General features: G+C 40.3%; 1 protein-coding gene across 2 annotated transcripts in view; it reads right to left on the bottom strand.

Annotated features, from left to right (window-relative positions):
- The window catches only part of hid1b (HID1 domain containing b), a 34,449-nt gene extending 15,426 nt beyond the window's left edge, over window positions 1–19,023 (bottom strand). The window contains exons 1-7 of one of the 2 annotated variants that reach the window (XM_039788421.1): window positions 18,859–19,023; window positions 15,851–16,000; window positions 12,164–12,334; window positions 8,323–8,445; window positions 3,203–3,309; window positions 2,229–2,345; window positions 76–307 (exon numbers count right to left, since the gene is read on the bottom strand). In XM_039788421.1, the coding sequence (XP_039644355.1) occupies window positions 76–307; window positions 2,229–2,345; window positions 3,203–3,309; window positions 8,323–8,445; window positions 12,164–12,334; window positions 15,851–16,000; window positions 18,859–18,924 (966 nt within the window). In that variant the 5' untranslated portion in view covers window positions 18,925–19,023. The remainder of the gene's footprint in view (window positions 1–75; window positions 308–2,228; window positions 2,346–3,202; window positions 3,310–8,322; window positions 8,446–12,163; window positions 12,335–15,850; window positions 16,001–18,858) is intronic. The other variant, XM_039788422.1, reaches the window with a different exon arrangement.
- Between the last annotated feature and the right edge of the window lie 6,415 nt (window positions 19,024–25,438).

Raw genomic sequence — 25,438 nt, 5'->3', positions numbered from 1 at the left:
AGAGGAGGATTTTAAAATTCTGAATGAGTGTCAGTGATTTTATTAGAATAAAAAATAAACCAAACTCCCTCTGACCTCCTGCTGGTCCCCGGCGGAGGGGGGTGCGGAGGTGTCCAGGGCCTGGAGGGCGGCGCTGGCTGCCGAGCCGGCCTCGTGCTCCAGGGTGACGATGAGGATCTGGAGCGCCTGCTCCACCAGCTGCTCCCGGTAGTCCGAGAACAGCAGGTGGTTGTACGGGATGCCGTACCCGGCGGGGTCGTAGGCACACACCACGTTGAGCAGGGAGGTGAACAGAGGCAGGGCGTGTCTGGGGAGGAAGCAGCGAGGTCAGTCAGCGCCGTACATCTGCTTCAAGCCGTCAAGAGTTTTCCTCTCGTTCGTTCTTGCACTTTTGCATCACCTCAGTGTGCTCTACATCAGATTTTCCTCTGGTCTTTAAGCTGTTTGCATCTGTAAACTTTCCATTTCTTTTTTAGACCAGCTTAAAGCTTTAGTGCGTAACTATTTGATATTAATAAACGTCCGTTACATTCAAGGCAAATGAGTTGCTACAAAGCTAATTAAGACTATCAGCTCCACACAACTCTCTCTGGATTTCTGAGTATGGCTATGTTCAGAAGATCGTGGCGTCCGGCTTGTATCATGTGGACGCGCCGAAAGTTTTGTTGTCATTACTTAGAATTCCTCATGGGGGAGACAGAAACTACGCACTATAACTTTAAGCCAATCCAGACGTTTGGAGTTTGGTGGCTAAAAAGCATAGTGGTTTGAATCAACAGAGGCCTCACGATACGATCACGATACTTATGTCACAACGCGATGTTATTGCGATTTTAAACATTTTGGGGTGGTGATGGCGCAGTGAGTATGACACATCTTTGGTGTGAGAGACCTGGGTTCGATTCCCACTGCGATAAATCAACCAACGTGTCTCTGAGCAGGACACTTAACCCCTAGTTGATCCAGAGGTGTGCGACCTCTGACATATATAGCAATTGTAAGTCGCGTTGGATAAAAGCGTCAGCTAAATGACATGTAATATTGCAATATTCTGCGATATATTGCAATGTATTACCTTTTTTCCAACTTCAAATTTTTCACAATTTCAAATGATGTCCCTAAAAGGAAACTTGTCAACATCTGTTTTATCTAAAAAGATAAATGTCTCTGTTTGTTCATGTCACTTTAATTTCACTGCTTCAAAACAGGATTGTCAAGCAGACAAACTGACCAACACATATAATAAAAGATCGATACTCGGCGTCTGTGTATCGATACAGTATTGCCACGGAAAATATTGCAATACTGTGCTGCATCGATTTCCCCCCCCACCCCTTAAAAAGTGACAACCCACCACATCAGAGGGGCGACAGCAGATAAAATGCACAACCAAAGAAAGTGACTCATTCTCATCAGCAGTGTTGGCGTCTTCTTGGTAGAAATCAGGGAAACATAAACAGCAGAAGAGTTAATGACTCTGGAATGTGCTCAGAGGAGAGGGGCTCTTCAGACCACAGTGTACGTTAATGCATAGCAGAGGGTGAATTTTATTTTACTTATTATTATTTTATTTTTTTTACCGTTTTAGGTTGATTTTCTTATTAAAATCTCTCTGAAAATTGTCCTCTTGGCTCTTAGGGCACTTTCACACCTGAGCAGTTTGTTCTGTTTCTAACCAAACCCTGGAGAGTTGGTTCCGATAGTCCGGTTGGTTTGGGGCGGTGTGAAAGCTCATTCGAACCCTTTACGGACTGAAGATCTTAGTCGGTCGGGTTCGGTCTTAATTTCTATCATTTTACACGGTGATGCGTTTCGATTAGTGCGAAAATGGATGCTGAGGAGGTGAAACGGAGGCTGGCCTCTGGAGGACTTATTTTATTTCTTTGTTCCAACTTCCAAGTAGCCTATAGTCTACTTTAGTCATGAATAAATGATGTTAAATTTATAAATGACTCATTCTTGGCAAAAGAGCTGTGTGCGTGCGCACATTGAATAATATCGGGCTCTAAACGGGTTTGGGCTTTTAAAAAGCTGTCAATCAAAATGTACTTGTCAGGCTCGGGCCGCATTCTGTCGGGCTCCGGTCTTGTCGGGCCTAACGTTTAGGGCCCAATTACAGCTCTAGCCTGTACTGTTCACGTGTGTGTGTGTGTGTGTGTGTGTGTGTGTGTGTGTGTGTGTGTGTGTGTGTGTGTGTGTGTGTGTGTGTGTGTGTGTGTGTGTTCTACCTGTTTTCTGTGGAGCAGAAGAAGGCGACCCAGGGATTGAGGTTCCTGCTGTCAGAGCACGGAGGAAGGTACATGGCCTCAGAGAGACAGGTGAGGAGCAGCTTCAGCAGCTCGCTCCTGGACAAACAACAACAGCACAGGACGGATCCACGTTAATATGAAAGTTATGAGAAATCACACACAGGTTTTATACTACAGCCCGGCCGATGTGTGTCCAAGACACGTTCTGAATGGGACATTTGACCGTTGAGAAATTAACTTGTTAGTGCTCTCTGGTGGACTAACCCTGTTGTGCAGGGGTTTTAGACCAAGGACCCATCAGCTTAAAAAGAGACCGAGCAGGGACCTCTTACTATATATTATGTATAAAATTGAGCTGTATATAAAACTGGGCCTACAATAACGTGTAGGGCGGCCTAGAGCCTTTAGATATACCTTTTTATGGTGCATACAATTCTAAGCTATTCAAATAATTGTTGAGATATTCATATATTTATACATCATGTTCTAATGTTAAAATGTGGAACAAAATTATTTAGAAGCTACTGCACACTATATTGACTTTGGTAAGGATATGGATTTTTAGTTTTTTAGTTAGGTACTTGGAATTGTGCAATAATGACAGATTCACACATTTTTCTTTTGTTTACAGTAAATAAATAATAAACAAATAAATATCTTAAAGTCAAGTTCATAAAGTAACTTTCTTTGCATTCATTTGATTCCCAATCAAGATACACTGGTAAGAATTGCTTTCCATTGTTAATATGTACTTAAAAATCAGTTCTGAAATGGAAAATAGAATTTTTAAAACCTAAAAACATGCGATAAATCGCAATTAACTACAGAAATTCAGCGAGTAATCGCGATTAAAACATTTTTATTGTTTGACAGCCCTACAACTAATATGTTGGATTCATATTAATGTATATTTTCAGACAGCTCCCCCTTCACCCGACTGGCTGCAGCCTCACCTGTTGATGTCGTGGGTGTAGTTGAGAGGAGGTGAATGAGCGAAGCCCACCCCGGCCTCCCAGATGTACTCGCAGCTGTCGATGGATCGGATGTCCTCGGCTGTGACCTGCAACAACAACAAGTACGTCATGTCGATGAGATCATTTGAATTGTCATCTGTGTTTTTCTTCTTCACACAGGCTAAATAAAAAGGTATTTCCACCGTAAATTGGTGCATAAAAGTGTATCCGAATACAGGAAATTAAGTCGTTGATGCTCAGAACTTCCCTGGGGAAGACACCTAGACCCCCTCTAGGTTTGGGCATGCTCCATTTTAGGCAGCTATGTGCAGGATTGTTTTTTTTTTTCAGTCTTTTGGGAAAAACATGATAGTTGCCAAGGAAAAGAATTATCCTGTTTTGTGTCTAATTAGTCCGTTGGCCAGACCAGATATCGGTGCCATCTGGGCGGGGAAAATTTTACCGATACTAAATTGTTTGAAGGGTCAATCTAAGTAAATTAATATATAATTAGACTTTCCACAGAAGCAGCTTTTCATATTTTTTGGACATTTTGTTATTTTCCCCTATTAGTGCCTTTGCGTAATTTCCAAAAAGCACACAAACTGCCAATATCATATTAAAAGTGATGCAATCCCAAACCTTAGGCCCCTAAAACACTTATAACAGTTGTTTGTTGTAATAAAAGCAATGTGTTTGAATCTTCATGTAAGTTTTGTTTGGTTTTTTTTTTTTTTTTATGAAAAAAAGCTGTTAAAGTAGACCTAAGTGAATACTAGTAAAGAGGGACACTACAGGTGAACGGGGAAAATATATTTTAACTAATAGATATTATAATAAACTTACAAAAAGTTACAAGTTTTCAGAAATGTTTAAATATGCAAATGATAAATTGTTCTCCAACTGTCTTTATCATTCTGAAACCAGAACACAACAAATGTTGAGGAAGACTTACTTCTCAAAAAGAGGCAACAATTGTGTGATGTGTGGCCGGGTTGGTTCAGTGGTAGAGCAGGCGCACATATACTGAGAGGTTTATGCCTCGACACAGAGGTCCAGGCTTCGAATCCGACCTATGACGAGTTCCTGCATGTCTTCCCCCTCTCTCTCCCCCCTTTCTCAACTAGCTGTCCTTATCAAAATAAAGGTGGAAAAGACCAAAAAAATAATCTTAACCCTTGTTGTTTTCCCGTCAACCTTGAAAAACACACTTTTTCTCTTCCTTTTTTTTTAAATTTAAATTTTTAAATTTTTCTTCTACACATTTTCAAGTGCTTATTTTTAAAAACGTCCCATATTTTCTGATATAAAACAAAAATTGAAAACGGGTCAATTTGACCCGACGTCAACACAAGGGTTAAAAAAATAAAAAATTGTCTGACGTTACCATTTTTAAAGTTACTTAACATAGGTAGGATAGGAAAACAGCATCACTCATCTTGAGAGCTATTTTTAGTAGTTTATTCCATAGAGCATTCTTAAGTGACATTCATATTTCCCCACTGCTACATGTCACAGCTGAAGGTCTAAACAGAGCACTGGGACTGCGTTCACACACCTACTTCATCAAGTGAGGACTGAGAATATCAGCGTGTGACGCCTCAGCACCGATAACTGCAGCGTCGTGAACAGATGGGACTGGTGCTGCCATTGTTCTTCAGAAATTAACTGACAGCAAAGGGTACAGCGCAGTGCCACACAAAACGTTCACTGGGGTTCAGCCAAACCCGGCAGGCATTGATCGGCTCATTTTTTGGGCTTGTGACTTCCTGAAAAGATGTGATTTGTCAGCGGTTGCCAGGGCGGGGTAGAAAATTTGATTACTTTTTAGGCACCAACTGAATTGCCTCTAAAGCAGTATTCCTCAAAGACTGGTCCAAGGACGAGTGCTGGTCCGCGATCAACCCCTGGTGGTCCGTAGATTTGGTAAAATGTTTTTTTAAATTTCAAACTCAAAACAATGTTACTCAAAACTGTCTGCGAGCGACTCCAAAGCCAAAAGACAGGGAGGAGCATACATGTGTTGTATTCAATATTAAATGAACTCCCATGTAAATTCAAACATTATTTGACTTGGCTGTTTTTTCTGTGTTGCCTGACAACCTAAAGACTTTTCTGCCACGTGCACAAATGATCAGGGTGACATTTGAAGGAAATAGGGAGGAATAAAGTTTACGTTACTGTCAACTAGTCTATATCCACGACGTTCCACTTCCGAGATTGCTCCGTTGAGTTTTCTGTTGCATGACTAAAACTACTTTTGAACTACACACAAAAACAAGTTCCCTACGAGGCTATTTTGCAGAGGCACCGTGGCTCTGTGTGGCGCGGAGCGCTGCCCATGACGATTGTGATTGGTTTAAAGAAATGCCAATAAACCAGAGCACGTTTTTCTCCCATCCCAGAAAGTGTGGACTAGCCAATCCCTCCTCCGCAGCACTGTGGAGGAAGGTCTGGCGAGACAAGTGTCAACTGACAAGATGTTAAAGTGGCCATATTATTCTCATTTTCAGGTTCATAATTGTAAATTTGAGATCTTATCAGAATAGGATTACATGGTTTAATTTTCAAAATACACCATATTTTTGTTGTACTGCCCATTGCTGCAGCTCCTCTTTTGGGAAAATCTCAATACTATCGAATCAAATGACTTACTAGAATTGCAATACAAATCCAATCGGCACTCCTGTATCGTGAAAGAATCGAAATCGCGTCAAAAGCGCATCGACCCAGCCCTAATGATTCAATGGTAATTTGGGTGAACTGACCCTTTAACACAGACACATTTTGACCCAATTTTACCGGGAAGTGAAAGCCCTAATCTCAAATGATTGTGTGTACACGCATGCTTCACAGGTCACAGAAGCGGGTGGGAACAAACTGCCAGCCGCTGGTTATTTTCCACCACACACACACACACACACACACACACACACACACACACACACACACACACACACACACACACACACACACACACACACACACACACACACACACACACACACACACACACACACACACACACACACACACACACACACACACACACACACACACACACAGAGAGCAAGGTGTTAAGGACTGCTCTGATCATGGAGGGGTTAATGGGCATTCCCACCAAGAAAAGAGATCCAGATTCTTAAACTCCCCAATGTAGCATAAGTAGACTTTATATTTCACAGTTACTGTTTTCCGTCAGATCGTTTATAGTTCTTCTTGACGTTTCCGATCTCACTTGAAGGCAGCTTCATTTCCCAGGGAGAGACCCTCGTAGTGTTTTAAAACTTACTTACAATATCAATATTGTGGAGATATTGTAGGGTTGACAATTGGTACTTTTCACAAAATATGCACACAATGAGATTTTTGATAAATAATCATCAGTAATGTGGATATAATGACTAAGTGGGTAAAGGCAAATAATAGAACAGCTACAACAGTCTGGTGAGTTCAGGAAATGACATCACTTTACTGTAATGCAGCCTTTTAAACCAGGAAAAGACGACATCAGGATATTATGATATCCAAAATTTAAGACGATATCTCGCCTCATATATCGATATGGATACAACATTGATATATTGCCCAGCTCTACGGGATTCTCGCACTCGCCTCAAAGTACACCGACAAGTCCGATGTCTGGTAACATGATTGGCCAGCGCAGCGTGACGTGGGGTTGCGTTTCTCCAAAAGTAGAGTCGGCCTACATTTTTTCGCCGCATGCCCACTGCATTTTTTGGAGTGTCCCCTCGTGCGGCAACAGCCTAAATGCACTACCCGCACTCAAAATTAATGGAAAGACAAGCGTTTTTACCGGACCGTCTGGCGGCCGATGCAGGCAGCGTGAGCGCAGCCTAATTAGGAGCTCCGGGGCAGCCTCATTTTTCTGTCACCTCCACGTACTCTCCAGCACCACAGGTGTTTGCTCAACACGATCAAGAAGCGTCGGCGCCGTTCTTCTCAGCCCAGTTAACAAACACGGCCACTCCTCCGGCCCTCCGTCTCACGAGGAGTAACTCATTAACTCGAGCTACTCCTGAGAAGGCTGTGTGAGGGAGATAACAGTGCTAACTGGTACCGCCTCGGGGCTCAACAACAGGGACTTGGCTCTATTTTGCATTATTGACACTGTTGTAGCTTGAGGGCTAAAGTAAGTCAACACAGAGCTGAAGAAAGCGGTTTTTCTTCTCATGTGGAAAGACTCTTTAAAGTATAAGTACAAAACATCCTCATCTCTTCGTTGGTTGCTTGTTTCAGCCGGCCTCCTCACCCCCAGGAATGTGCCGCCACATTTTTTAGCTCAAATCCGAGGAGATGGCTGACTCAAGGGCCTAACTTTGGGTTTAACATGTGTTGGGGATCTCCACTTTTGAGCAAAATTGAAATTTTGAGCATATGAAACACATTTCCTGCATTCTGGTGATTTCTTCTGCAACATTGTGTGCCTTTTCTGCATCAAGTTATTGTGCTGATGTCTTTTTTATGTAAAGGTAATAACAGTTTTTTGGGGGGGTTGCACTGGCCAGTTGTGATTATTGAGGGGGGGGGGGGGGTTTCTCAGTTAGCCTTTTAAAATGATATCAGATTAGTAAAACTTAATGGGTCTTTGGAACATTGGATGAATGGTTGCTGATAATGGACAATGTAGATATTGCATTAAAGATCAGCCACTTTCTACAACATTGGAGAACCCTTTTGCAATTATGTAAGCACATAATGTAATCTGAAAACTGCTGCCCTGGTTAAAAAAAAACAATGCAACTGATCTCAGCTGGTATTCTGTCTGTAATGGAGTGAATGGAAATTTCTAAGTGACCCCAAACTTTTGACAGGTAGTGTAAATACTAGAGTTGTTCCAGTACTGATATAAGTATCAGAAAAAGCCCTGCATACTGCCTAAAATGCTGGTATCAGTATTGGCTAGTATGCGAGTCTATGCGCCGATCTGATAGCTGCGTAATTTGGCCCTGAAAAAAAAAAAAAAATCTACTTTAATGAATGAGCCCGAGGCGAAGCTTTGGTAAGTGCTCCTAAATTAGATTCTGAATATTGGCAGGTGTTTGCCTCCAGCTGCACTGCAAGATAACGGGTGTAATGTAGAGCGGTGGTGGACTCACGGGGCTGTTCTTCTTGTGGCTCTGAGCGGTGAAGTCTGGACAGAAGAGCAGGTCAGCGATGGCCAGCAGCAGGGACTCAGCCAGCGGCCGCGCTTCATTATCCTCGCCATCTTCGTCTAATCGCTGGAGGATAGGGAGGTGAGTTAGGAGACGTCACATTTATTATCAGAGTTTCTGCAGGTTCCACCAAGTCAAAGCCAAAACTTTTTAAGACCATTATATATGAAAGTTTAAGGGCAAATCCGGTGCAAAATGAACCTAGGGGTCGACCATTCTCTGGGATATGTTTTCATGATAATCGAATGTGACTAGTTTTAGTGCAAACTGCTAATTAGCTTAGAACACTAGTCGTCGGGGCAGAGGGTAAAGTAAAAAGAAATCGTTATTTCTAACCAACGACGCCGTGCAACGTGCATTCCGTTCAGCTCACGTTGCTCGGCGTTCAGCGTTCGACCGGTCGTGAGTTTTCCCAAGATAGCGCCCGCCCGTATACGTGAACAGTACGGTCTTTCTAATCTATCTTTTTAATAAACTGTCTGTACACTTACAAAGTTCTCAATGCTTGGGTTTACATGTAGGGACCCTCGTTATGCTACCGTGGAAGTGTGGTGCTATTTTTAGCCTTGTTAGTGGTGGAGAAATAGAGATTTATTTTTACTTTACCCTCTGCCCTGACGACTAGCTTTATAAGCTAATTAGCGGTTTGCGCTAAAACATTTGATTAGCATGAAAACATGTCCCAGATAACGGTCGACTCGGTACACATGTGTTATTAACCCCTAGGTTCATTTTGTGCCGGATTTGTCCTTTAAGACCTTTATCACAACATCAACTAAGCCCTAAATTTCAAGCAAAGTATATCGCTAAACTTGCACTTCCCCGTAGCTGAAGATCAAAATCCATTTTATGTTTTTGGTACAATTCGAAAGAGGCTGGCGCCAAAAACACGAAGGCTGATCGGCTGCAGTATAAGTTGCATGTTGGTCTCATTTGTAGTCCTAACAGCGAAATTATATTTGAACTAGTGAAAGAAAGAACTACAACACCACGGAATAAAAATAAATAAAAGTGCATTTAGAGGTAGCGTTACATGGATGTAGGAAAACAAATACATGTTTAATATTATTTAAGACCTAGAACACAATACTTGAACGAATTTAAGACTTTTTAAAAAGGCCTAACATTTTGATTTTAAAATTTTAGACTTTTTAAGACCCCGCGGAAACCCTGAATATCGTTTTTGGACAAGGGTGTGGGTTTTTCTTTAAACATTTGGGGTTGAGCAATCCAACCCTTAATTTCCGGCATTTTTGTTAAGTTTGATGGAACAATTTGTGCGTTTTTCTGCATCAATTTATGCTGGAAGTCTTTATTAACGTAAAAGGATGTTATTATTATAATATAAAAAGTAGGCTTTCGTATTTTTTGAGGTGGACATATCTACCTCTTAAAAATATAGGGGGTGGCATAACCCCCGCATCCCACCGAAATCTACTCTGATGGTTTTGGATACACAACGTTGGACAAGAAGCCACGGTGCATTGTGTTTTTAGGTGGATTTAGTTCCGTTTTTATCAACACAAGTGGTACCGGCGCTGGATTTCAGCAGACGTAACAGATGTTTTATGCAATGGCCATGAAGAGGATTGAGGTTCCAACTGTATATAAATCAGAATTATTGCTGCAAAGATTAATCGATTAGTTGTCAACTATTAAATGAATCGCCAACTATATGGTGATAATCGATTAAAGCAACACTAGGTAACTTTTCCCGCTTCGGTCCCCCTACAGGTTGGAAGCAGAACTGTCCATTACATTACATTATGAAAGTTTGCCACATTGGGTAGCGGATCTGTAGTTCGAATGAACTGGACAATGTAATGTAATGGACAATTCCACTTCCAACCTGTAGGGGGACCGAAGCGGGAAAGGTTCTTTAGTGTTGCTATAATCAGTTTGAGTAAATTTTAAGAAAAAAAATTCTGATCCCAGCTTGTTAAATGTGAATATGTTCTAGTTTCTTCTCTCTTCTGTGACAGTAAACTGAATATCTTTGAGTTGTGGACAAAACGAGACATTTGAGGACTTTTTGGGAAACCGTGATCCACATTTTTCACCATTTGACATTTTGTAGACCAAACAATTAATTGATTAAACAATTGACAGATTAATCGACGATGAAAAACAATCATTAGTTTGCAGCCCTGATCAAAATGTCCTGTTTCCCTGGTTTCTTTTCTTTAAATCAATCGCAGTATTTCCCTGCAGAACCACAAACTGGATTCATACAAACGAGCCATTAGTCCGTCCCAACGGCTGCAGCTCTCTGCGTTTGACTCCAGTCCCACACTTTAATTAAGGGACATTCAATCCCTCCTTAATTCAACCACTGGCCAGGAGGAGGGGAGGGGGAGATACAATATGGGCAGTGTTTGGACGGCGGGTCCCCTGCCGACCAGGTAACCAGAGAACCAGCAGCCGCCCGGAGGTAGAGTGGTGGGGTAGGGTGGGGGGTTTAGGAGAGGTTTCAGACAGCGACCTTCGACAGCAGCAACAGTCTCCTCTTACAGATCCCGCTCTGACAATCCCCTTCACTTCTAACCACTGTGGATATTATACGTGCTAATCTCAAAGGCCTGAAGTCGTCTGATGTCTGGGGAGCCGAGAGGCCGCTGACAGATTAAACTCCGCAGAGAGGATTCCTCCGTCTGCTGTTTGCCCCGCAACGCGTGGGGGCTGCAGGTGGTCTCAGGCAGCAGAGCTGTTTACACCCGTCTCCCTCGGAGAATTAGTCGAGAGTTAGAGAATTCCTTTCTCTACCATTCTTTTTCTTTTAAATCAACCAAAGATGCAAAATAAAGCTTCCCCCCACTCAAATCACAGGTTTCTGGTTGTATTTGTAAAAGGTCTTGAGATCTCCGTTGCTGAGATTTCTGCAAATTAGTATTTTAAAAAGAAGTTTTAAAAAGGAGTTTTCTTGTCAAAGACGCAGACAGTTCCCTGTTGAGTGTTGCATGTCAGAAAGGTCAACTTCGGACAACGTCCTGATTCGTCCGAGTTCAGATGAGAAAACGGCTCGAGGTGGTGAACATGGGAAACATCAAACCTGCTTAAACATCAACATGTTAGCATGGTCTTAGTCAGAAAGACTTGTTTTTATCCCAGTTATAATCTCCAGACCTTTTTATTTTATACCTTTGGGGGTGTTTGTTGTGTGAACCAGTCCTGTACAAATGTAATTAATACTGTATTTTTTTTGCTTTTTTTGTTTAGCCAAAGGCTACGTCAGCATAGCCATGTAATTAGCCACTTTGTGTTCACTTTAAACTTATCACAGCATCAGTACATTACTTCCCGTCAATTAAAGAATTCAAACAAACAGTCATTTATGAGACTGGAGACGAAAGAGACAAGCTTCAGGTCTTGCAGTAAAGACAAGACAAGACAAACAGACAGACAGACAGACAGACAGACAGACAGACAGACAGACAGACAGACAGACAGACAGACACACAGACAGACAGACACACAGACACACAGACACACAGACACACACACACACACACACACACACACACACACACACACACACACACACACACACACACACACACACACACACACACACACACTAACTTGTAGAAACAGGAAATTATTGCTTCCTCAATGCATTCCTTTGCTATTGCGGCCCACTCAGCAGCGTCAACGTGAAATCTTGAAGGGACACCACGTCCACTGAAACAGTTAACAGCCTCAACACTTCCCACTCCTCATGTCCTCCGAGCAGAGATAACTAGAACTAGAACTCTTTCTGTAACGGATTTGGCGTGAGAGTCGTTACCCCCGCTCTGCCAGCTCCGGGCACGGTGGACCAGAAGAAGCCCCTCCAGTCAGCGTCCTCGAAGATGTAGGGCAGGATGCGGGTGAGCAGGCGGGTGCAGTTCAGGACAATCTGACGCTCTCTCTCTGAGGGACAGCCGGAGTCTGCACCCTGGACCAGCCTCTCCACTGCCTAAGGAGGGGAGGGGGGGGGCACATGGAGAGGACATTAAGACTAGAGTGATGCTTTAAAGTCAAGAGGCTACCTATTTATGATTTAAAGAGCCTATTATAGTCCTTTTCAGCATCATATTTGTACTCTGGGGCCTACTAGAACAGGTTTACATGCATATACCTCTTTCACATCACCTACCAGGGTTGGGCTAGGGTTGTCTGATCTGGGTTCAACCCTTCTTTTGGAAATTTAAACCGAGCCAGTTTAACCCTTGTGTTGTCCTCCCGGGTCAAAACTGAAAATCAACACTTTGTCGACACATTTTCCCATGCTTTTTTCAAGATTTTTCACGTTTTTGAAGCTGTTTCAAACATTGCCATCCCCTTTGAAAACATTTTTTGTTTTTTTAAACGCTGAAAAAAGTGACAAAAAAAAAGAAAGAAAAAACATCTGAAAAAGCGCCAAATTGACAAAAACATTTGAAAAAAAAGTGACCTCGCACAGAGTAGAAAAATAACAAAATGTTGAAATTTCGACCCAGAAAAACACAGAGTTGCATGGTCGACGCGACGGGAAGACAACACAAGGGTTAAGAAAAGAAGCCAAAGATCTCAAACGTAGCACTTTGCCCAAATATACTAGTTTGAATCTATCTGATCAAAGAAGAACGATGTTCATGACGCTGACCAGACGTCTGATACTTTGTCTCAAAAAAAAAAACACATTCTAACAGCTTCTTTATCACAACTATGAAATCTCTTCTGATTTGCAGCCAGGTCTACAAAAACTCAAATGACCTTTGGCCTTTGCAAACACTGACGTGTGTAAGGTTTAACGGTTTAAAGTGTGGGAACAACCAACAGCAGCATTCCTCAGACTCCGACTGTATCCAGGATGGAGAACAGCTGAGACCGGACTCCTCGCTGCCTCTAACAACTAACATCTCAAACAGGATTTCTGGATATAGAATTTCTGTTTTTGTCAACATTTGCGTCGCTTTTTTCCCCAACGTTTTGTCTATGATTTTTCCCCAACTTCTATGTTTTTTTAAAAACATTTGTTGTTTTTTTCCCCCTCACTTTCTTCAATGTTTTGTCTAAATTTCCTGCTTTTTCCTGAGGTGTGTTGGTCATTGTTTTTTTTCTTTTCATCTTTTACATTTCTTTACTCATTTGGAGGCCCAAATACCCCCCCTCCGCACCTCCCAGGTCATGGCGTCCCCAGCAGCAGCCGCTTTCTTTCTATAGAATTTATAGATTTTTTTTATAAAAGAAAAAAAAGAAAAAAAAGAAAAATCAATTCACGTATGTATCGTGAGTTTTTTTTTGCATTGCTTTTTAAAAAAAAACAAAAAACATTGATTCTTTTCCACAGAACCAATATTTTTTATTTATTTATTTTTACCACCGATTCATCTTAACCCTAGTGTTGTCCTCGGGCCAAATTTGACCCTTTTTCAAAAGGTTTTTATATCAGAAATATGGGTTTATTTCAACCAAATTGCCCAAAAATAACATGGATGCCTGGGTGTACGTTGTATGGAACCCGTACAACATTCTTCACAGTTAACATTAACGATTACTTCCATTGAATTTTGGGTGTTTTATTAAATGTTATAGCACTTGAGAAAAAAAAATAAGGTTTTAAAACAGCATCCTGACCAAACTTTGACATGAACCAGTCTGTGATCCACTCAACATCCTCTGAGCTTAACTATTAGTCAAAATAGTTCATAATTTCTGCTTGTTTTCTTGAAAATTAAGGATAAAATGTCATTTAAATTAGGTTGATTGACCATGAATTTAAAAAACAAGTTCATGTGGCCGGGTTTGGTCAGTGGGTAGAGCAGGCGCACATGTACTGAGAGGTTTATGCCTCGACGCAGAGGTCCAGGGTTCGAATCTGACCTGTGACGATTTCCTGCATGTCTTCCCCCCCTCTCCCCCTTCTCCTGTCCTGTCAATTAAAGGTGGAAAGGTCCAAAAAAAATAATCTTAAAAAAATACGTTGAAAAAAGTGACAAAAACATTTTAAAAAAGCGCCCAAAAAAATTTATTTTCAATTTTGACCCGAAAAGGACAAGTTTATGGTCGACGGGATGACAACACAAGGGTTAATATTTCCTGTTCATACGGTACAATGACGGCGACTACATCATATCCGTTTCCAGCAAAACAGAGCGAAAGCAGAAAAAAAAAAAAATCCATATTATGTTCTTCTTTAGAAATGAAATAAATGTCAGACGGACTGACTTGTGATGTGCTTTCTTCTTAGAAAACTATCAGATTTTAGAAATGTCTCCTGATATATTGTCTCTCGAAGTGCATTATTCAACTTTTGTTTTTGTTGACGAAGGAAAAGAAAATCACAATACTCAATACTATCGAATCGCATTTAGAGATGCACCGATTGATCGGCCGGTGACCGGAATCGGCCAGTTTTCACGTGCTCGGCCATGACCGGCCGGTCAGTCTGACATATGCCGATTTTATGCCGGTCAAATGCACTCGGGCGCCGCATGATTAACATCGCGCAAGATCAGCGCACCGACGCTCAACCAGCTGTTTATGAAATGTTATAAAGTACTGATCTCAGCCGCGCTCTCTCTCCCCTCTGGGGCTGAATAAGTGGAACATGAAAACCGCGGGTCCCGTGAAATATGATAGCTACAGTTTATTGGAAAATAGCGTTGGGCACCCTGACTTTGATGAATTTACTGTTGATCAGACCCCAGATGAGACAAGAAGCTAACGTTAGCGAACGCTGCGGTTACTGTCCCTCTGCCTCTGACGTTGTATTAAAAAAAATAAAAAAAAATAAAAGAGACGCTGTATTCCTCCGACAAGCTGTATTAGAGTTACTGTTTACAACGCTTTCCAGGTTAGTGGGGGTGCATACTGCTCAAAACCAACATTAAAAACGTACTAATCTTCCCCCAGCGTTTAGTTTGTTGCTAAGCTGTGTGTGTAAAATGAGTGGTGATGTTAAATCATCTGTGTGATGTTTATGTTTTCAGGTAACGTTACTGTTGACGTTCAAACAGGCCTCCATGTGTGTTTTGAGAAATATCTTTATGCTGCAAGGCTATATTTATTATATTAAGTTGGATATTGGATGTGAAAAGAAGCAAATGGTTCTAACATTGCTCTTTAGATGTGTGTGAATTTCCCACACCAGGAGTAATTTATATAGTTCCATTTTATAGCGATCGATTATCTGTTCAAAAAATTTTCAAAAATTCAAAAATGTTCAATGTCAAATTTTCGATTAAAGGAAAGATAGAAAATTAATATTTGTGTGTGCTGTAAAGTGGTTAGAAAAAATGAAATCGGAATCGGCTAAAATCGGTATCGGCTGGCCTAACTCAAAGAAAATGGGAAATCGGAATCGGCCTAGATAGTTGTAATCGGTGCATCTCTAATCGCGTTAAATGAAAAAAGCCATACAAATGTAATCGGCACCAGTCGTATCGTGAAAGAATCAAATCGACCGCTGTCCCGTCCCTCAGACCGGTCCTCCTAAAACGCAGGTTACCTTGTAGCAGAGGGTTGCCAGGTTGGACGGAGACTCCTCTCTCACAGCTCGGATCTCTGCCGCCGGCACCAGAGCGAAAACGTCCTGGACGGTGGTGGTGGAGTCGGCCCAGAACTGATCCCAGAAGGCATCGTCTGTGGCCTCTACCGGCTGCAGGACAGACAGACACGCTACTTCTTTTAGTAGGATTCTTAATAGCATCTCTGCTCTGTGCACCCTCCTGAAGCACGTATCCAACACATATTGTCAAATAGAAATCATGTACTCTATCTCCATATTGGAACTTTAGTTTAATAAAATAAAAAAATAAAAATTCTTTCTTGATGCTAAGCTATCCGTCTGCTGACTGTAGCTTCATATTGAACACAGACAAAAGACCTTCTCCGCCAAAAAAGTGTCAGCTTGTTAAATGAGAACATTGTTCTAGTGTCTTCTCTCCTCTGGGACAGTAAAATGAACATCTTTGAGTTGTGGACAAAACGAGACATTTGAGGACGTCATCTTGAGCTTTGGGAAACACTGAGCCACATTTTTCACCATTTTAGAGATCAAACAAGTAATCAAGGATATAATTGACAGATTATTAGACTATGAAAACAATCGTTAGTTGCAGCCAGGGTCCAAAATTAGCACAATCTACCAGCCAAATTCTGGTAAAATATGCATACGGCTGGTAGATTCACTCAGCTGCCAAAAGAACAATGGTCATCTATTGAGTGGCTGGGAACATTTGAACATCAGTCATTTGGCTGATGGACAAAAAAACCAAAAAAAAAAACATACATTTTGAACCCTGGATGCAGCCCTAAATCAATTTGTCTTAAAATGTCAGAAAAAAAAAGTCAATTTCCTGTAGCCCAAAGTGACATCTTTAAATGTCAAAGCCAATTAGATATCCAGGTTTATGATCACATAAACATTAAAAGTTAAGATTTGTAACAAATTCTAGTTTTCGTACTCATCACTCTAGCTTGTATGAGAGCGTTGGTCGGCCTTCTTTGCACAGTCGCAGGTTGGAGCATTGGTATAGTTCTATATTTTATACTGTCCAACCAGTACAACATGATCTGTTCTGTAGACATGGTCCTTATTTATATATTTTATACTGTCCAACCAGTACAACATGACCTGTTCTGTAGACATGGTCCTTATTTATATATTTTATACTGTCCAACCAGTACAACATGACCTGTTCTGTAGACATGGTCCTTATTTATATATTTTATACTGTCCAACCAGTAGAACATGTCCTGTTCTGTAGACATGGTCCTTATTTATATATTTTATACTGTCCAACCAGTACAACATGACCTGTTCTGTAGACATGGTCCTTATTTATATATTTTATACTGTCCAACCAGTACAACATGACCTGTTCTGTAGACATGGTCCTTATTTATATATTTTATACTGTCCAACCAGTAGAACATGTCTTTTTTTTTTTTTTATTTTTTTTTTTCAAAAAAAAAATTTTTTTTTGGGAAGTGGTTTTTTTTTTTATATTTTATACTGTCCAACCAGTAGAACATGACCTGTTCTGTAGACATGGTCCTTATTTATATATTTTATACTGTCCAACCAGTACAACATGTCCTGTTCTGTAGACATGGTCCTTATTTATATATTTTATACTGTCCAACCAGTACAACATGACCTGTTCTGTAGACATGGTCCTTATTTATATATTTTATACTGTCCAACCAGTACAACATGACCTGTTCTGTAGACATGGTCCTTATTTATATATTTTATACTGTCCAACCAGTAGAACATGACCTGTTCTGTAGACATGGTCCTTATTTATATATTTTATACTGTCCAACCAGTAGAACATGACCTGTTCTGTAGACATGGTCCTTATTTATATATTTATTCATGTTGGACCAGTCCAATATGACGTCCGTTGAAATAAACCTTGTGTTGTAAGAAAACTTGTTTAATTTGTTATGAATCTAGTTTGATGCATTTTCCCGTCACTTTTGTAATTTTACATACGTTTAAAAATATCTACATTAATATCAATAATCGCAACATTCATAACTGATATCGCAATATAAAATTTTGTTAATATCGTGCAAACCTAATCATATCGGCAAATCATATATGACATCCCCCGAACATGAACTGTCTTCGGTGAAAGTGCCTTTAAAGTTTTTGCCCCCCCCCATCCTGGTATAAATCGCAGAATCATCTTAAATTAGACTTCCTACCAACAATGACCCAGTTTAAAATTAGGATATAAAAGGACTATTTAAGTACTAAATGCATACGTGCTGTTACTGAGCGCTGCTGGTGATTATGTTGAGATTATGTTAAATGGCCAACTGTCTTTTTCTGTTTTCTGTTGTCTGTTTTTCCCTATATATTTTAATATGGAACTAATATACTGCTGTCTTGGCCAGGACTCCCTCGCAAAAGAGATTCTGAATCTCATTGGGATTATTTCCTGGTAAAATAAAGGTTGATTAAAAAAATAAATAAAGATAAACTAGCTTTGACTCAAACGATTAATCGATGATAAAGATGTGAACAGAACTGGGTAACAGCGACAGTAGATTTAAATGATCTAGTTAGCTCCACCTTAAATGCACCTGCCAGGAGAAAACACGTCTGCTGCCTGCAGCTAAACTAATTAAGTTCAACAAGTTTATGTTATTCAAGGATCTTTTTACAAAACAAACAAAGACATGTGGAGGACATATTATCCAAAAAGGCCAAAACTGAGTGTCTCCAGTCTCCAAACAGCACTAAATATTGAGGAAAAGTATCAATATTTCAAGAGATGTATGCGTATTTTGTCTGGAGATGTTCAAATATAAACTGATTAGCGTTTGCCCTGTTTTCCTCTCCATTTTGTGTCATCTGGGCAGCAGTTGAGGCTACCATCTGGCACTCCCAACTTTATCTCCACACGCTGAATTTAAACCGCAAACCGAGCACAGCCGACACGTTCTTCGCACGTTTCTGTGTTGTTTTAAAAAAAAAGTGTTTAGTTGTAAAGAACCGACCTGTGTTTTGGTTGTGAGCTGAATCACCGCTTTCCTGAAGTGAAGTTTGGTGTCGGCGTTTCCCATGTCGTGTCACAAACGGCGTCCCGCTGCCCGTTAACACCGAGTCGCAGTTAAAGGAGGATAATCTCTCTCTCATCCACCGCTGACAGCCGCTCTGGGCCGCTGCTGCGTTCAGGCGCTGCTCGGGAAATACAACTCCAAGTGTCTGTCAAATATGTTGTTGTTGTTGTTGTTGTTGTTGTTTTGCTGGTAACTGGGCGGTAACTGAGGTAATTCTTACTTTGTGGTTGTGTTTATTTAAAATAAAAATACAAACTAGTTGACGCTGTTTTGTGGTGCAATTGTGAAACAAAAAGGAGACAAATGCAAACGTGGGACACATCACATCCCAATTAAAAAAACATTATTTTTTTTTATTCTAATTGGAAATGGGAAATTAAAACGTTGGACTGAAATTACTAGAATTACATTGTTGACTGCTTCAGCACAAGTGACCCAAAGTAATGTAACGCACACCTGATCAAGAGGAGGTAATAATTCCGACGTCCCTCAAACGTAGTGTGAACCAAGCAGGATCCAGAGAGACGACTTCCGGGATCTTAATGTAAATATTTGCTTTCATTCAGGTATTTGTTGGATAAAAGTGCCTTAATTTATACAAGACAACGATATTGATTCAGACGCGCGTAGAAAGACTGAAACCTTCATCAGCGGATGGACCCATCATGATACTTCAGGTACAATCAGGATAAATGAGCTGTAGTGTTCACGGCGCAACAGTGACATCCAGTGACTGATTAGGCCTATTGCAAAACAGACCAGCTAAAGCAGCAACCAGTGGTATTGTTGTATTGCCCTGTTTACGAGGACAAAAGGATGTTCGTTTTTACTAAAAGGACCTCTACTTGTGATGATTTATTTGCTGGATTGATTATTATTGATTATTGCTGGATGATTATTAACAAATAAATGAAAATAACATTTTTTGTAAGAGATTTTATTTGCCAAGTTGGAAAGAGAAGACAGAATATTTTGTTTAGGACCGAGTAGTCTATATCCACGATGTTTCATTCCCAGGATTGCTCAGTTTCAGCTGGACATTCGGCCGGATGTCCGTTACCTTCCTCTTTCTTTGTGTTGGCGTTCTAACCTCCGGTGGATTTGTGAGGACTATGGTTAACTGCTCCTCAGATCTCTGCAGGGTAAATCCAGACAGCTAGCTAGACTATCTGTCCAATCTGACTTTCTGTTGCACGACTAAAACTACTTTTGAACGTACACATGTTCCATCAAAACAAGTTCCTTCCAGAGGCTATTTTGCAGAGGCACCGTGGCTCCGTCCGGCGCTTAGCACCGCCCAAGATGATTGTGATTGGTTTAAAGAAATGCCTGAATCCCTGAATTCTGTGTGGACGAGTCAGACCCTCCTCCGCAGCGCTGTGGAGGAAGGTCTGGCAATGCGAAACTAAGGACCGAGCTGTAAAATAACATTTTACAATAAAACTAAATCTGAAATTTTGATATCTTGAGCACTTTGTGTGCATTAAACCGAAATAAAGAATCAAGCAATCAATCAATCAATCACTCAATCAATCAGTTAATCATATTACAGAGTCCTTGTGACTCTACGTTAAAGACATGAAGTCATGTTGACCCTCCTGTTGTCCTCGGGTCAAATTTGTCCCATATTCAAAATGTTTCTATATAAAAATTTTGGAATTTTCTTTCAACCAAATTGTCAAAAAATAACGTGGATGGTTCCATGCAACCATTACTCTTCACAAGTAAAATAAAAGATCAGCTCAGTACTTTCATTGAATTTGGGTGATTTATTCAATTTTATAGCATTTGGAGAAAAAAAATTATAAAAGAACTTCAAAAACGTGGGGAAACAACAACAAAAAAATGTAAAAAAGAAAAGCGCAGGACAAATGTGACAAAAACATGGGTAAGAAGTGACATAAAAACGTATAAAAAACTTTGGTGAAAAGCGAAAGAAGTGTCGAAAAAGACGACCACAACGTTGGAAAAAGAAGAAATAAATTTTGACCCAGAAAAATAAAAAGTTGCACGGTCGAAGGACTGAAACCATTTCTTCTCTTTCTGTGGTCATTATTAGTTGCTCATAGTATCAGTTGCCCAATGGTGTTGTTGTGGTGTCCCAGGTGAGAGACTGGGTGAGGTGTCCCAGGGTGTGGCAGACAGTCAGAAAACATGTCTCACAGCATGAGCTCAGTCTGTGGGGCCTCGCAACAAACTGTTGTTGTTGTTGCTGTTGCTGCCGTCCGGCAGACCATATAAGCATCCGGTCCCGCCCCAGCAGGCTCAGGGACAGCTTCGCCCCCACAGGCCACAGGACTTTTGAAATTTTGTTTTTTTACTGAGCCAAAGATTATTGTTCAGACCGTAAGCTATAGTCAAGTCAATGCTCTTTTTTTTTTTAGAAAGATGAAATTAAGACTACAATCATGAATCTGTATATAAAATATTTGGTACAGAAAAACAGAATTAAAGCAAACAGAAAAACACACACACACACACACACACACACACACACACACACACACACACACACACACACACACACACACACACACGAGAGCTTATTCCCCCATACCTTTCCCATTCCTCAACCTACTACTCTTACTCATCTAACTCGCTCAAGAGATACAGTTCAACAGTACATATACAGAGGCTTGCACAAGTATTCATACCCCCTTTTCCACAATTTGTCACGTTCCAACCACAAACGTAAATGTATTTCATTGGGATTTTATGTGATAGAACAACACAAAGTGGCACATAATTGTGAAGTGGAAGGAAAATGATACATGGTTTTCAATATTTTTTTACAAATAAAAAATTGAAAAGTGTGGCGTGCAAAAGTATTCAGCCCCCCTGAGTCAATACTTTGTAGACCCATCTTTCCAGTCCTTCCAGAAAAAGAGTTTTTTTGTGATTGTTGCGGGCAAAAATCCTTGATTATGTGTCACGTTTTCTTTAAAAATGCCATGGAATATGCAGGATATTTATGCAAATTTATGCGATGAAATTGCGGGAACTTGCAAAAACTGCAGTTTGAGGAAAAAGGGAAAAAAATGGAAATCGGCAATTTATGCGGTGAAAGTGTGGCATATTTGAAAAAATGTGGCCCCCGCATAAGTATGCAGACTTTGGCTGATTATGCATTGAATTATGCGATCATAATTTTCTGGAGAGACTGCCTGTCGCTGCAATTACAGCTGCAAGTCTTTTGGCGTATGTCCCTACCAGCTTTGCACATCTAGAGACTGAAATATTTGCCCGTTCTCTGCAAAATAGCTCAAGCTCAGTCAGATTGGATGGAAAGCATCTGAACAGCAATTTTTAACTCTTGCCAAAGATTCTCAAAAAAAAATTGAAAACCATGTATCATTTTCCTTCCACTTCACAATTATGCGCCGCTTTGTGTTGGTCTATCACATAAACTCCCAATGAAATACATTTACGTTTGTGGTTGTAATGTGACAAATGTGGAAAAGTTCAAGAGGTATGAAAGCTTTTGCAAGCCTCTGTATGTACTCTACAACTTTTACTGTGAATGGTATGACACAAAAGGCTGCCAAGTTTGAATGTATTGTGGTAGTTTGTATTTCATTACATATCTTATCCTTTCCAGATGTCATGTACTAGTCAGGTCCTGGAGCCACATCTTGTTTGGAGGAACCATTGTCCCTTTCCTTGACATTAAAAGTATTTTTTTTGCTGTGATGAGACAATAAAAGAAGGACTTGTTGCTGGAACTTGGTGAGTTTTCTTAATGTTTCTGAGACTTTTGAAATCTGGAGCTCTGAGCTCTGAGCATGTCACTTTACCTTTAAACCGCCACATATACAGTATGTACTGTCATCATCAGCATATACTGTTTATTACATACATCATTACATTCCGTTTTACATTCATGCTTATTCATTTGCAATAATGTCTACACAATTTCATTTATTATATCATTTAACTTCATTCATATGTTTATATTCTAGCCCTTTATCTTAAGCCGCTATATAACTACTTTTATATTGTTCTAGATTCAGATTTAGCTTTAACTTGTGTGTTTCTTTGTCATTTAAAGTAGAATAGAGCAGACAATGTTTTCCATTAAAGCAGTCTGCAACTGTCTGTTAGTGCAATTACACTTCATCTTTCTTTTACAGCATCATAAACGCAACAATTCAGACTATAAAAGTACTGTAATGAAGTAACTCCCAGAGTTATTAAATGCAGCTGCAGAAAGATAATTACAGGCTATGTCATCATCTGTGTGAAGCCTTCAGTAAAATATCATCTTGGGTTTTATTCAAATTCATGTTTAATTCATTTATTTCAAGGTACAACTTATTGATTTCTCATTTATTTTAATGTGGTCTTTGGTGTCAAACAACATCAAATATACAGAATATAAAAGATGTACAAAATACAATATAAACAGAGAATTCAGTAGTTTTAAAAAAAAGTGTATGAGGTTAGCTGAAAGGCAAATTGGGAAAAATAAAATTCAGAACATGACAGAAAACAAGCAGATTTCACTGAACAGTGGAGATGAATCAAAGGTTGGAAGTACGTGTACAGTACATGTATTTACTGTAAACTACTACAGTATTTGTAACAATACAGTTGTGATTACTTTTTGGAAGTGCAATACTAAAGTGATGGACTACTCTTTGTTGGAAATAAAATATAACAATATGAGCTAAAACAAATCCGCAAAAGGTTTTGTGAAGAAATTCTACAAAATATGATATAAATATATATAAATAAAAACTAATAAATCCCTGAAAAAGAATATATAATTTCTCTATCAAAATAATAATAATAATACAGGAAAACTTCATAAGTATACAATACACTTTGTGTATTTAAGTGACGTTTCTGTATAAAAACAAAGCTTAAAATATGTTAAGTGAGCATAACAGTGTTTTTGTGTGTGCATGTTTTAGCTGTTCAACTACTATCATTTTACATTATTGCTGAGCACAAAACAGTAGCCGGTGTCCAGTCCGATTCTTTGGATGGATTTGTTACCATTCAAGGCAGCCTTTGGTTTCCAGTGTTTTCTAAATGTTTCCTTTTATATGGAAATGAATAGAAACCTATGGCTTCCTGGAATGCGAGGGGAAATCTGTCCATCCAAAAATGTAAAACAGCAGCATGGATGTCTGCAAAAAGCGTTAACAGTGATGTAAAGTACACCTGAGTTGTGGTAAATGGGCTGAAACATGTAACAACACTGATTCTCTAATATATCCAAACTATCATCTCGCACAACATTCTGGTGTGGTTTAACAGCTGCACCACTGCTGACAAAAAGGCGCTGGACAGAGTCAGGAAATCAGCCCAAAACATAATTCACACAGCTCCCCTCACTCACTGACATATATCACACCAGCTGCTTGCAGCGGGCAAAAAACATAATTAAGGACTGTTCCCACCCAGGCCACAACCTCTTCACTCTGCTGCCATCTGGGAGATGTTATAGATCTTTCCCGGGTTGCACTTCCAGACTTCTGAATAGTTTTTATCTAAGTGCCCTGCACTCATGACCCATATGGACTGCACTGCACTTTATGGACTAGGTCTTCTTTTAGCTACTTACCAATTCTTATAACTTCTTTACTTATTTATTTATTACTGTGTTCATATTGCTTAGGTCTCTTTTTATTATGTCTTAAAGGTCCCATGGCATGAAAATTTCACTTCATGAGGTTTTTTAACATTAATATGAGTTCCCCCAGCCTGCCTATGGCCCCCCAGTGGCTAGAAATGGTGATAGGTGTAAACCGAGCCCTGGGTATCCTGCTCTGCCTTTGAGAAAATGAAAGCTCAGATGGGCCGATCTGGAATCTTCCCTTTATGACATCATAAGGGGAAATGTTACCTCCCCTTTCTCTGCTTTGCCCGCCGCCCACAGCTGCGCAGAGAATTTGTTCAGGTCCTATCCCCTGACCAATCGGCTATCCTAACCTTAGCCACTCGAGGTCAAATGCATAACCCCAACCAATAGTGGGATTCGTAATTTTGCGTACCGGTGACGGCGCTATCTTGAAAGTAGCTGCTAAATGTGATTTTTGCGGATGTACAGGAGCTATATCTGTCGATGGGGAAAAAACTAATTTTCAGCAGCTATCTCAGTTACAACAACATTGAACTAGCAAAGCAGTTTTGTGTTTATATGTGCAGTAGTTTTTCAGTTTGGGAAGTCCCAAGCAGTGGTGTAGTCTAGTTTTTTGTAGTGAGTATACTGTCATTTTTTCCCTCCCAGCATTAGACTCGCCCGTCCCAGAGCGACGAGGTCCCAGAGCAACAACCCCCTAGGTTTTTTTGTAATGTTACCGCGTAAAGCATCAACCTCATCTGGCTCATTTTCTGTAGTTTCTGTAGGCTAACGTTAACGTCTGCTGAAGTGTCTGGAAGCGGCAGTAGCTTCAGGGGCAGACATACGAAAACACTGAGAGAGTGTAGTTTACATTTGCTTTCGTTTCATGTATCTACTTTAGTGATTCACGTTAGTTCATTTCAAATTTGCGCAGAGAATGACCGCCAA

Source organism: Perca fluviatilis, chromosome 21 (assembly GCF_010015445.1).
Source record: "Perca fluviatilis chromosome 21, GENO_Pfluv_1.0, whole genome shotgun sequence".
NCBI classification, from domain to species: Eukaryota; Metazoa; Chordata; class Actinopteri; order Perciformes; family Percidae; genus Perca; species Perca fluviatilis.
Note: the sequence above shows the minus strand (reverse complement) of the source record. Positions and strands in the feature narration are given on the sequence as shown.